Raw genomic sequence first — 12,804 nt, 5'->3', positions numbered from 1 at the left:
ATCTACACTGGGACTCCCTCTAGCCGACTGGGAATACCATCAGCAATTAGCGCTGACAGGGGCCCCATGCAGATGACATGTGGGTATGAGAAAAACACACAGACACACACACACACACACACACACAAACACACACACAGACACATTCATACACACTCTCTCTCTCTTGCTAGGGTTCCGCTGGAGTGATGCTTCCTCATAATAAAGACGTCCACAGCTCCCGCTCGGGCGGCTCTAATATGCCAGGGAGGGAAATTTACGCCCCAGACCTGATTTGTTTGCTGTTATTAATGGGGCAGGGAGGAGGGAAGTGTTCTGCCGCTCCACAGCAATATCTGACCTCTGCGAACACATTAAATCAAGGCATTAAGGCCTCTGGTAATAAAGAGAAAAACAGAGGCAGTGCACCCTGGCCAGAGCAAACATGGTCCCGGACTCAAGAAAGCCAAGGGCCCTGGCTCTCGCAAACACTGCAGGGAGATTTCATATCTGCTCTTAATCTGTCATACTGGGGCATGGTGCAAACTTTAAGACCAGGTCAACAGTAGTGGATGAGTCTTCCTGTGCTAAGGCACCGTGCAGAGATACTACAGGGTCCAAATTGCTGAGGGTACAGCACAATGCACCATGCCTGATATCGTTTGGCACTTGAACCATTCTCATATAGAATTACCAAGGCATTAAACTATGAATAGGTGTAGAATTTTTCCAGTACATAAACCGATAGCATAAGGGTATATTTGGTGTTCTCCATAAAAAATGACAAACAGAAAAATTGGCTTAGCTTCAAAGCTGTAAGGTTTTGTGAAAGAGAAAGTCCCATTTGGTGTAATTTACAATGCACAACAGTACGCCACCCGACTGTGGTTCCTATTCCAGTTGTCATGGCATGGGAGCACTGGCAATTATACTCATTATCTCAACAGGACTGTGCCATAGCGCTTTAGTAATCGACGGAACATGCGGCGGACTTTGCTCCATCTTTCACATGTGCATAATGTGGCGGACGGCAGAAGAAAAGAAGACTGTCACAGAGGAAAGGTGGGAGCGAGAGCGAGAAGCGGCAGAGAGCCGCCAGGCTCGGTGGGGCTTCTCGTCCCTCAGGTGGGCGGCTTTTCCTGGCCTTTCATAGCCACGTCAGCTGTCTGCCTCATGCAGCCCTCAGCCATCAACATCACCATGTCGCCTTCGAAAAACCTTTAGAGGGAGTTTCAGTAAGAGTTGTGCACGCTGTCCAGAGAATCAGATGTCTTCAAAGGGGTCATTTTTGTTGCAAACAGTTATTCGCTCACAATTTGCCATGCGAGGAAATGATAATAGCAGTGCCCTTTTCCCGCTAAACAACATACAAGAACACAGAATGGCAGGGAACTGCAACGCGGCTTGTCAATTACTGCCTGGCATACAACAGTACATAGGAACCATGTCAAAAATCTCAGTGAACCAGGACTAAGTAAGTCCAGCTACAATTTTTTTTACCTTCAGATTAGCAGCAGTTTCTGAAGAGCCCTGGTTCACCACACCACTGCTAACTGCAACACTGCGTTCTATTTTCACAAACTGCTTCCCAGCCACAGTAAAATAGCAACATTAACTTTATCAAATGGGGTGACATCTGAACTGATAAAGTCCAATCATGGTAAAAATGATGATGTCGTGTCAGAAAACCAGTTTAGGTTTAAATTTTTATAAGCATGACAGCAGACTTCAGAAGGAAAAACCTGATCCACACAGTCTGTTCAATCTTCAGCTGCATCAGGTCTGTGGTGCTGCGTATATCAAACATTTGGCATAAATGAATGAGTTTCCAGGACATGCATCAAAATTTTCATTTTCTGGCAATCCTGGAGCGATGAAGAGATGTTATAGCAGATGTCGCTGATCTTCTACTGCTTCACAACTTAGAACGCTTTACTGCGTAATATGAGTAGTGTGGTTCAGCAGCCTTAGACAGAAAGATGCTACAGAGAACTGTAAACTTAGCACAAAAGATCATTGACTGCAAAAGAGTCACTGCAGCATGCTATCATATACTCGGTCTGCTAAAAAGCAGCTTACCTCTGTTCTGAGGAAGTAAAAAAGTTATTCTTAGGCTAACTAGTATTCCCCTAACAGTCATTACAATACACAAGCAATACACATTAACAAGCTTCATGCTCATATAATTAACTGCCAAATTCAAATTTCACAATGAACTGCTGCTAAAGCATTGGGTCATTTGATTTGCCCTACTGCTAATATGCATTAATTTTAGAACAGGTGTTCTTCTGAACAGTTGCATAACTACATAGTTTCTTATACAATATACAATATAAAAGCTTATATTATTCATGTCCCATTTAGTTTTTATGTTGATTGCAATTTTCTCTGTAGGATCCACTGTTTGAATTTGTCTACACCTATGCATCTTGACCATAGACTTTAGATCTTTACAACACATTTTTCACATTGTATTGATTTCTGTATTAACTTTTCAGTGTTGAATGTAAAATGGGAATCCTTTATAAGTGGGTATATATTGTATATACTATCTATGGTATAAAGCTATATTTCTACGACTTACGAATTACAAACAAACTTCAAAGCTTTACAGTTTAGGTCAGATGATTTAAATCAAAATGCATGTTTGTCCCTAGGAGCTGACAGAAAGCCTTGTCCCTTAAAGGTTTCATTCACCCTCAGTCCTTAACAAGGGCCCACACCATGACAAAATGATACCAGCTACCACCATGAGATGCTGAGGCTGGCGAGGTGACCATCCAACAGACGAATTCCAGAGACTAGACACATCAACATGACACAATAAGCTCCTGCACAACACAGCCAGCTGCCGGAGCTGTGGAAACGCACTAGCCCAACAGGGAGGCACAGCTTCGGACTTCTCCAGCCCCAGGCCATTGCTAGGCAGCTTTCGCTGCATTACGGAGCCTCGATGCTTCCAGCCAAGCTATGTCAGAGCAGTAACCGCAGCTGTCGGAGGGGATCCATTTGAGAGGGAGAGAACAGAAGGACATGGCGGGGTAAGACTGAGTGCTTAGCATGAAGGAACACGCAGTGTGCATTACAAGCGTGGCAAATTAAACTATCTGTTATTAAATACTAGGTATAACATTCCCTCCTCTGGCATCACTCCCTTCATTAACTAATTACCAGGGCACATTAATTTTCCATGTCCTGAAGCATTTGTTGGATTTATCCAAGAAACTGTGTGTGTTTGAGTAGGGGTGTGTGTGTGTGTGTGTGTGTGTGTGTGTGTGTGTGTGTGTGCGTGTGTGTTTGTGTGGTTTTTTTGTGTGTGTGCGGTTATTCCAGTAAAAGAAAGTGAGTGTAATACAAAACAGATCTGAGTGGGAGCGGATGGGGAAAAACCATGGTGACGCAGAGCCAGCGCTGCTGGGATTGCTTCATTTACATTCTACAGATTGCATCAGAAATTCTAAGACATTGCTTTCCTTCTATTTCATTCCCACCTTCTCTTTTCCTTGTTAATTGGGGACAGCATGACATGAAACCGATATACACTCACACGTAAGCACAATAGCAGCATCAAGCATAAATCCCTAATTAGAAAGCATTGATGAGGATGCTACATGCTTGACCACAGCCATTATATTCTGTCAACATGTAAATATACAATCTTATTCTTCCACACCTCTTCGCAATTTGACAGGAACCCTTCTGTGCCCTGTTTTTGCACCACTGAACTTCCGCTTGGGCATGCATATTTTTTTGAATCAAGAGGTGGTTGCCGTTGTGAACGTTCCCTTGCATCCATCCAAGGGCATGTTTACAAAGGTTTCATTTATGCACCATTCACAGGCCTGCCGAGCATGGCCCAGCGTGACGTTGATTAGGAGGCTTGTCAGAAATAAGCAAGAGAGGCCTCCATTCCCCCACAAACCTGTATTCATTTAGTTCTGCCAATTTCCACCGCACCTACGTCGGCCAGAAAATCCGGCATGACATGAGAGTGAATTTTCCCCTTTAAAAACAGAGAGGGAGAGGGTTAATCTTTCTTTCTCTCCTCTCTGCAACCTCAGTCTTACTGTGGCCGCTATGCGTCCTGTGACCCTGGGGCATGCGCAGTAAATTAAATTAAATATATCCATTAGTCACAGAACTACTACTATCTCACCTCTGCCCAGTTGCACTTTCATGGTTTGTTGGCCCTTTAAAAGAGCTGGAGGTCTCAGCATAGCAACCCAGACTGCAGGGTGACCTTGGGTTTGACGGGACAGCCACCCATCGTCTCTGTTTATTTCCAAGATCAATTAAAATAACACATCTGATGTGCAACGGAACCCAATATGTGCAGTCAGGAGCAGCGAGTTAAATATACAATTATTTCAAAATCAATTCATGCTTACGACTCACTCTCTCTTCCCTGGACCTGCAGACAAGGGGCAAAATGAAAGTGGCAGGGATGGCTGGTACATAGCCAGAACACGTTAAAGGTGCCTGCCTGCAGCAGAGCACTTTTAGACTTAGCAGTAAAGCACATTCCTGGGCGTAGAGTCTCATCCCTCCCAACACTGTTATTTCACCCTGTATATTACGGCTGTAAATCACAATGAACGTGCATTTACTTTGTAGAGATAAAAGAATGGAAACAGTAACTTGGGCAGAGGGAGAATTTAAATGAGAGTTTGTTGGAGAAAAATGGCATGATGGACAGATTCTGGGATGGTTGGAACTCCCTCTTTTGCTGATGTTATTTTATGGTTTGTAGTAGAGTATGTAGTAAAAATCTTGTTCCCACTTTTTTGTTTGGTTGGTTGGTTTTTCCAATTAAAATGTATTTTTTTTAATTTTCATTTAAGCTTCTCATTAGAAAATCATATTGAGTGGGAGGTGTCTTCTGGGCTGAGTCTCAGCTCATCTGAATTGTAGTTTACCAAGGATTCATCTAGCCTGTAATCCATGTGCTTTGCCAATGACTCTCAATTTCAGTTAAAATAATATTAGATTTTCTTGTTTATTATGGATTACTGAAAAAAATTAAAGGAGCAAAATTCATGACTTCTAGGCCTGCCTAATCCCTAACAATGGACACTGTGGAGACATTCCAGCAGGTGCTTGCTGAAACATTGTGCAGCTGAAGAACACAAGAGCAAAGTGATTTACTGGCTGTGGAACTTGGGCACATTCATATAAGGAAACTCTTGGAAAATCTCCTTTCCTAGAAATGCAGGAACAGGTGCCAGTGACTAATCTAACCTCATCTCTGACGTTAGACCTCTCTGAAATGGTACAGCTGTGACAGAATATGTTAAAGTATGATGCATGAAAGGCCATAAGGTTCAGTGAATTTACCCTCTGGGTAGCAACAAATACTTCCCACCAAATTTCATGTGCCAATTATTCAAGTTTTCAAGAAGAAACATTTTGCTATGACAATTAATATTTAGCACAATCTCCGACTGCATCATCTTTTTCATTTCATTATCTTACTTCATATCTCAGAGGAATCTGGAACCTGCAGTGGTTACTGAGAGACCTCTGTAGACTCTGGCAACAGAAAGTTCAAAATAAATTCAATGGGATAAAACAATAGGATAAAAAACATGAAAAATTTGGGTTTTGATGTGGAGACAATGTAGCAAGAGGTTTATACTTCCAATATTTGGTAGCTACATTGTTTCCTACTGTGCTAAAATTATTCTAGTGGAATACCCCACAGCGATTTGGGGCAAGAAAGAGCATGAATAAATAAACAGTGTAAAGCAATGAGGAACTTCAAAGGCAACGGGACAATCATAGCAAACAAGCTTTCTGGAAGCCAATGAATGCGTGTGTGTCTTTGTTTGTAGTAGTGACTCAAGAGTGTAAACAGGAATTAGCTCACACCTCTGGAGTCTGAGCATATCTCCCACCATAATTGAATTAGGCCTGTCACAGTCTTCCAAGCTGCATATGCTAACGGTGTGAGGTGTGTCACACACCAATCACAGCTTTTGTGGATCGACAGCCTTGTAATTTTAGCTTCACGGTCTTTTCAAGCTGCTGATATACTCCTGAAAAACTAGGGCCTTGTCCTTCTCGCTTCCATTAAATGCTGAATTCTATTGCATCCTGCCTGCCTAAATCACACTGTGAACATCTCTTCTCTGTCCCAAATGTCAAATGTCAAGGACAGAGCCAGGTGTCAGTGTATGGTAGGAGTTCTGCTCTCCTCGTCCCCAAATCCCCTCTGAGGAATGGTAAAGCCCTGCTAAGGTAAATGTCAGGTCAAGCAAGGGAAGTAGGTACATTCTGCAAACAGCCTGTCTGCCCTTGCTTTGCAGCCACTGGTGTGTCAAATGTCCTTCCTGCGCTGTGGGAGTTCACGTCTGGGAGGCTCGTGCCTGGAAATGCACTCACTAAGTTCAAAGGGGGGCAGGGGTCCTTTCGGCCCTAGAAAGGAAAAAGAATGGAATCTCAACAAGTATGACTGACATGCATATTTGTTCCAGGAACGTCTTAGTGTGATAAATTTAGAGATGGCTGCAAAAGAGACCCATGGCACCACTGTTACTCCTGACTGGAATCGCAACGTGACCATTCTGCAGAAAGTAAATAATTTTTGGGAGACAGAAATCCCTTTAAGGCCTTAATGACTTGAGCTTTAGACTTCATTTTTGGTTCAAAATAAATAATTTAATGCAGTGATGCAGTGTCTGTTATTTTCAAGCAATCCATCCAAGAAACAGAACTAAAATAACTGGTTAAAACTTTAAACAGTCTTCCTGTTAACAACAGGGAAAGAGACATTGAAATGCATCAAGGTTCTCTCCGAGGGACGCACAAATGCAGAGGACAAAGCTGGGTTTTAATGGCAGATCCTATACTAAACATAGTTTTTTTGGTCAGGAAATTAAATTGGCAAATTAAATTCTTGTCTTAAGTGAATTAAATTTGTGGAATTGAATGATGATCATCACTTTAGATCTTGGTAGCAGGACGAAGCCCAGTAGGGGAAGGGGTGAGATGGTTGTTGGGGGTTGGGCTGTGCAGTGGGAAGAAAGCAAGTAAAAGGCTAATTGTGTAAAAGAAAAACTCACTTGATGCTGCCTAAATTTTTCTTTTTAGCCATCAAGGATACAGGGTCATGACTCCCCCTATAATTCTGGTGTCACAAAGGAAACAGACTTAAATAACCCTGGCGGCTGACCCCTCAGTAAGTGGCATGATATGAACTCACATTTTATCTTGACTCTGGAGGCCAGAAAAAACCTTTTCCAGGCTTCATGCCACCGTGTGAACGCATACGCCTTAAGGCACTCTCAGATGTAATTGGACTGTCAAGACACTGTCTGGGATTGTTTCCTGGGGTCCCAGTAAATGTGCACACAATAAGATGCAGATTCCAGGGCATGTCTGGATGCCACCTATACAGGGTGTAGGAAAAGGGCAATTACTTTCTTTATTTCCTCTGACTGTGCCTCAGTGCTTGCAGTGGTGAAAGGACCAAGAGGTGCGGGTTATGCATCTCTGTGCCCACTGTCCTAAAGCAAGTGCCACAATGCCTAGTCAAAAGATGACAGAGAGAAAGATAAACATGCAAGGCAAGGTGTCTGGTGGCAAACAGTGGAGACACCATGCACTCCTGTGCGGGCGTACCTGATCAAGCGGAAACGAGAGTGCTGAGACAGACCCACCCTCGCGACAGACACAAGAGCATGCTTCTAATTAAAAAGTTTAATTCTGCAACTTCGGTACTGGCATCCGAGGAGCCAGGGGTGTGCACTTGCATGCCTTGCCGGTTGGCTTATCAGGGGCAGCCAGACTGGGACATCCCAGGAAGAAGCAATGTGGGGGGAGTGGTGCGGCTTGGAAAGATGGCACCCAGCCTGGGCTTTGGATTTGGGCCCAGACGTCTCCTCTCACCATCCATATCCCCACCTCACTCCACCCTCCCAACCACCCCCCACCCCCAAACACCCCCAATCTCACATGACCAGTCAGGAGGTGAGAAGACCAGCTGGAGTGTGGAGCAGACTTGCTGAGGCTGGGTAAACAAGGGATGAACTCTGGATTTGGGACCTGGCCGTGCGTCGCTCAGCAGTGGATCAGTGTCCGCTGCTCGCTCCTCCTCACGTAGGCTGCTGCCTCAGCTTGTGGCAGGGAGGATCAGACAGTCAGGCAGGCACAGTTGCTCACTCCCCTCCCAGCTCTGGAGAGACATGGCCCGCTGCCACGGTCCACACAACAAGAATTCTATTCAGACGAAGGCGAGCGAAGGACTCGTTTTTCAGCTGCAGAGATACAGCATTTAGCAAGAAACAAATGTCCCGCAGTGGTTAAGGAGACAGTGGATTAAGAGCACTTCATTGTGTGACCTTGAAAAGGGTCAAGGAACAGTGTGGGCCATGGAACTGGGCAGCCTCTCATTCAGCAGAGTACATTTTATCACCAACTAAAGGAGAAAGCCTTACTGTCAGCAGTAGGCTACTGGTTTTCACTGTGTGCTCCTGAAAGGTTCATGATCTGACACAAAAATATAAATGACCTTAGGATCTTCAGATATAAATTCTATGTGGAAATCACTGAATGCTCATTGAATGCATGGCTGGTTAGCAGTACATCAACAGTGATGATAGTCTAGAAGATTTTCATATACAGACAAGTGAGAGAGAAATAAAGCCACACATAAAACAGCATAGATAATAAATAAAAAAATAAACCCCCCCCCCCCCCCAAAAAAAAAAACAAGGGGCCTTCGAAAACCACAAAAGTATAATTTTAAACAATAGAAAAAAAGGCAAGACTACTAGATTGTACAGAAAATGAACTTCAAGCATTCCTCTGTAAATGAAGCTTTAATTTGCACTCTTTTGTTCTCCGGCACCTCTTTAAACCTGTGGAGCCCCAGCAGTGCTACGACTTGCCTAATGATGGCACAGCTATTATCACCTGACAGGGAGATCGCATTTACCCACTTCATAAAAAGAGGAAGTCCTCCTGAAAGTGGTAAGGGATTTAACAAGGCATAAGACTCCCCCCTGACAAATCTGTAACCATTGTGTCAGGTGGTAAAATAAATGTCACAGAGGTGCAGCATCATATCTCAAGACATGGAAGATGAAATAACTCCTCAGAATGTATTTACCTAACAAATGAGGTAAGAAAGGCCTTGGTATACTTGATATTTCCCAGTTGAATCCAAGACATGCAGGAGGAGCTGATTTTTCCATCCTGCTGCCATGTGAAATAATCACATTCCAGATATCAGTCAAAAGTGTGCGCATCCTCAACTGTCTATTAATACATATGACATTTAACAAGGATGCCATAATGTTATCTGTGGTTCAAATGTTAAATATGCCAACCCTCCAAACACAAATTGAATCAGAGCATTTGATGAGATTATTGACTCAGGCTACAAAACTAACATCAAATGAAACGAGTGCCTACAACCAAGCTTCAGTAATCACATTAAGTGTTTATTAGGAGAGGCTGCCAAAAAAGACAGGCCTATCAAATAAGATTTTAGTCTTATATCCAATACTATCACACCAAAGTTTGACTGGAAATATGCATACAAGAACACTGCTATCCAGACATCACTCTTCCTGCTCTGTACTTATTGTCACACCCTTATGCATAAAAAACAAATCTTCCATTCTAATCCATTCTTTCTGTCAAGTCTGGAAGGCTGTGGAAGTTAGCCTCACTTAGCTGGAGAATGCAGAGTAACATTCTCATTTGCATGAAGGATTCACCTGGTTCAGGGGCACAAGAAACACCCTATAACATATTAGGTGTGTTTTATGTCAGCCTGCTGTCCTGCTCTGTAATGCGTTTGACACTATGAGCATGATGAAACCCCTTAACACCTCACAAACGAGGAGCCCTGGCTATGGCTTCACTCTGTAGCGAAAGACAGCAGACTTTCAGCGCACTCAAAGCCCCATGGCCAAAGCATACTGGAGGGCGAAACCAACGCACCCTTTAGCACATCAGGCCTCCACTGTTTCCTTGTTCCCAGTGTATCATTCTTCACAAGCCTGTCAGGGCTGGCTGCGGGAATTAACAGCTTCAACCCTCTAGCTGTGGGCCCTCTTTACATTAAGGTACAGTGGTTTTCTGAAGGGGAGGATTGCAGTAATAGCACTGGTATGTGAATCAGCTCAAATTGGGAATGAAGAGAAAGCGTAAAGCTGGATCACTTTGCTTGGTGTCATCCAGGTAATAATGCTTGAATCAGAGCCAATGTGGGAAGCAGTACTGGACATGGGGTGTGGGGCGGTGCACACCTGAGTAAGCACTTTATGATCCAAGCTCTCTGAGGGTGGGGAAATGCTGTACCTGACTAATCTACACCAGGGCTAGAAGCATGTAACTACCATTAGTTAGAACCAGGCCACTACAGTTTCCCTTATACCCACAAAAAATGGCAGTTATATTATGGTTGTTGGTAAAAAGGCACCAAATCAAATGAGTGAAGTTACCCTACCGGGGGGGAGGGGGGCAGATTGAATCACATAAATCTGTAATGTATAAGACAAACAAAGTGTAAAATGCACAGAGAAATCATCATTGTGAAATTGATGTTTGCAGAGCAGTGCGGAGTTTAACTGATCTCCCGAATAACTTACACTGTATAGCTGCATTTGCTCTCCAATAAATATTATTTGTCTGAGTTTTATGCTGTTGTTAAGTTATTTGTAATTTGACAAACAGGAAGCCTATAAATTGGGGATGTCTGAAAAATAATTCTGAATGTGAATATGCACAGCCAAGAAGAATAAAGTCTCTTTACACAACCACCTGGTGTATTTGGGCAAAGATTCAAATGTTGACCTTCACCCACAGTGCTATTTTTGTTATAATCTAAAAAAAAAAAAAAGGTTCTCAGGGAGATATCAGACACAAAAGCCACAGGACTTGTGTTTGTGTTTGTAGAGTAATAGACAGAAAAAGAGGGTGAAAGAGAGAGTGAAAGAGAGAGAGAGTATATACACTCCTTTTCTAAAAATAAAATAATAAATATTTATGTCAATTTTATAGGTATTGAACCTACAGGTTAATCTAATAACCATTATAACAAATAACAGAATTAATAGAGAATAAAGACTGTACTGGTAGAGACATTCCAGATTTACGGACTTTTCAACCTTCTTAACTATTACTTTTTCCCCGCTTCACAAATCAGATGTTTTTCACCAAAAGCATCCGATTTTCCTGTAGTGTGCGGGAACATGTGAATGCGCGCACCTGTACCAATCAAGACCCTTCTCGTAGTTCCTGTCGAAGAAGTGAGGCTCATTTCCGACCGCCCGAACGTCGGGATGGACCCTCAAAGCCTCGAGCAGAGCCCTAGTACCTCCTTTCTTCACCCCTATTATAATGGCCTGGGGTAATTTTTTCTCCCCGTAATCCGAGGTGCAATTTACCACTCTCCTGAGTTCGCTGTCCGTGGTACTGAATTCCTGGTGCTCCCGCTCCATGGCAGCCGTGTGTAACCCCGCGACGTTGCTAGTCGTAGCCGGATCAGCTCGGTCCCATTCCGGGGTCCTTTCCTCGACCACCACATTGTTTTTGTCGGTAGAAATAACAATAGTTTGTTCTGTGGCTGTTCTTTCTATAAACTCTTCATCGAAAAAACCTCGGGAAGAGGTGGAATAAAGTTTCGCCCTCAGTGTCACAAAAGTTGTTTCCTCAGTGACTAGCCTAGCCTGATAAACGTAGTTTTCTTGCAGGGGAAACTGTATCGAGTTATAACAGCTCATTAAACTATAGAACAGATATGTGACAGAGAGGGAAAGGGTAAACATGAATAAGATTTTCCGGGGCACTTTAGAAGTAAAGACCGAAGTGCTGGACCAAAATGCCATCTCTGATAGCAGTGATCCTCTCAGAGCAGTGGCCAGACATGTTTTCCCCCCCAAGTCTTGCATGGACACTCAACAACAATAATCTGTCACTATCAGCCCCGCTACCGCTGAAACGGTGAGTAGTTGGACCGTTCAAAGCGAGCTTCAATCCGCATTGTTAAAGACAAGAGGCAAATAAATCGTTAAAATTCCAGAAGAATGTCGCGTCGCTTTCTTGAGTATTGATTTCTTATTCAGCGCTGACAGCTTCTGTCACAATTTATCGGACCGAACTTGCAGATTAGAAAGGCTGCGGTCTGGCGTCCTTCCAAATGACCAACCCAGTTTGATGCAGGCAGAGGGTGATGGGCGAAGTCTCGGCATTTTACACAAAAGCGAAAGAAAGGGGGGGGAAAAACCGCCAAAGTCTTTGGAGTAATGTGCAAGGCACGTCTTTGTCCACTTCGAGATCCTCTCAGCTTTTGAGTGCTGTCCTTCACGCGACTTCACAGTTTGAGGAAAAGGGACAAATTACGAAAATGATGAATCTTAATCCAAATGCGCGCGCGATATTCTATCACAGAGCCGTCCTCCTACTGGTAATCCACTAACTTTGAGCGGTAGAAAGTGAACAATCTCTGCATAAATATTCATTGACTTCTCTCAGTGGCTGAGAGTGTTGCGTGCAGTTCAACGCCGAGTGTTGATTGGTTCACGCGATATGCGCATCAGCGGAGTGAGCTCATCAAACCAGCGGAATAATACTATAGTAAGAGCAGGACAAATGTACTGAATACACCCTCCGTTTTTCACTGTAGAATTTCCCTTCCGGAAAGACACAAAAATTGTTATTTCTTACAAAAACATCAACAGAGTAAAAACATACAATGTGTGTTTACAGGTGGGGTGCGAAAATACAGAAAAACAGCGCAATACACTACAGAGAATTTAGAACATTACAGCACAATACCGCATTAAAATTATTATATGACAATGTCCATATTCAGAT

General features: G+C 43.3%; 1 protein-coding gene across 1 annotated transcript in view; it reads right to left on the bottom strand.

Moving 5' to 3' along the window:
- hs3st4 (heparan sulfate (glucosamine) 3-O-sulfotransferase 4) overlaps positions 1-12,457 on the bottom strand; it is a 58,214-nt gene extending 45,757 nt beyond the window's left edge. Inside the window, exon 1 of the mRNA XM_026997648.3 lies at positions 11,197-12,457. Within this exon, the coding sequence (XP_026853449.2) occupies positions 11,197-11,879 (683 nt within the window). The 5' untranslated portion in view covers positions 11,880-12,457. The remainder of the gene's footprint in view (positions 1-11,196) is intronic.
- Positions 12,458-12,804: the final 347 nt, after the last annotated feature.

This window comes from Electrophorus electricus, chromosome 2 (assembly GCF_041902795.1).
Source record: "Electrophorus electricus isolate QZ-2024a chromosome 2, ASM4190279v1, whole genome shotgun sequence".
NCBI lineage: Eukaryota > Metazoa > Chordata > Actinopteri > Gymnotiformes > Gymnotidae > Electrophorus > Electrophorus electricus.
The sequence above is the reverse complement of the archived record's forward strand: the minus strand, read 5'-3'. Positions and strand labels throughout refer to the sequence as shown.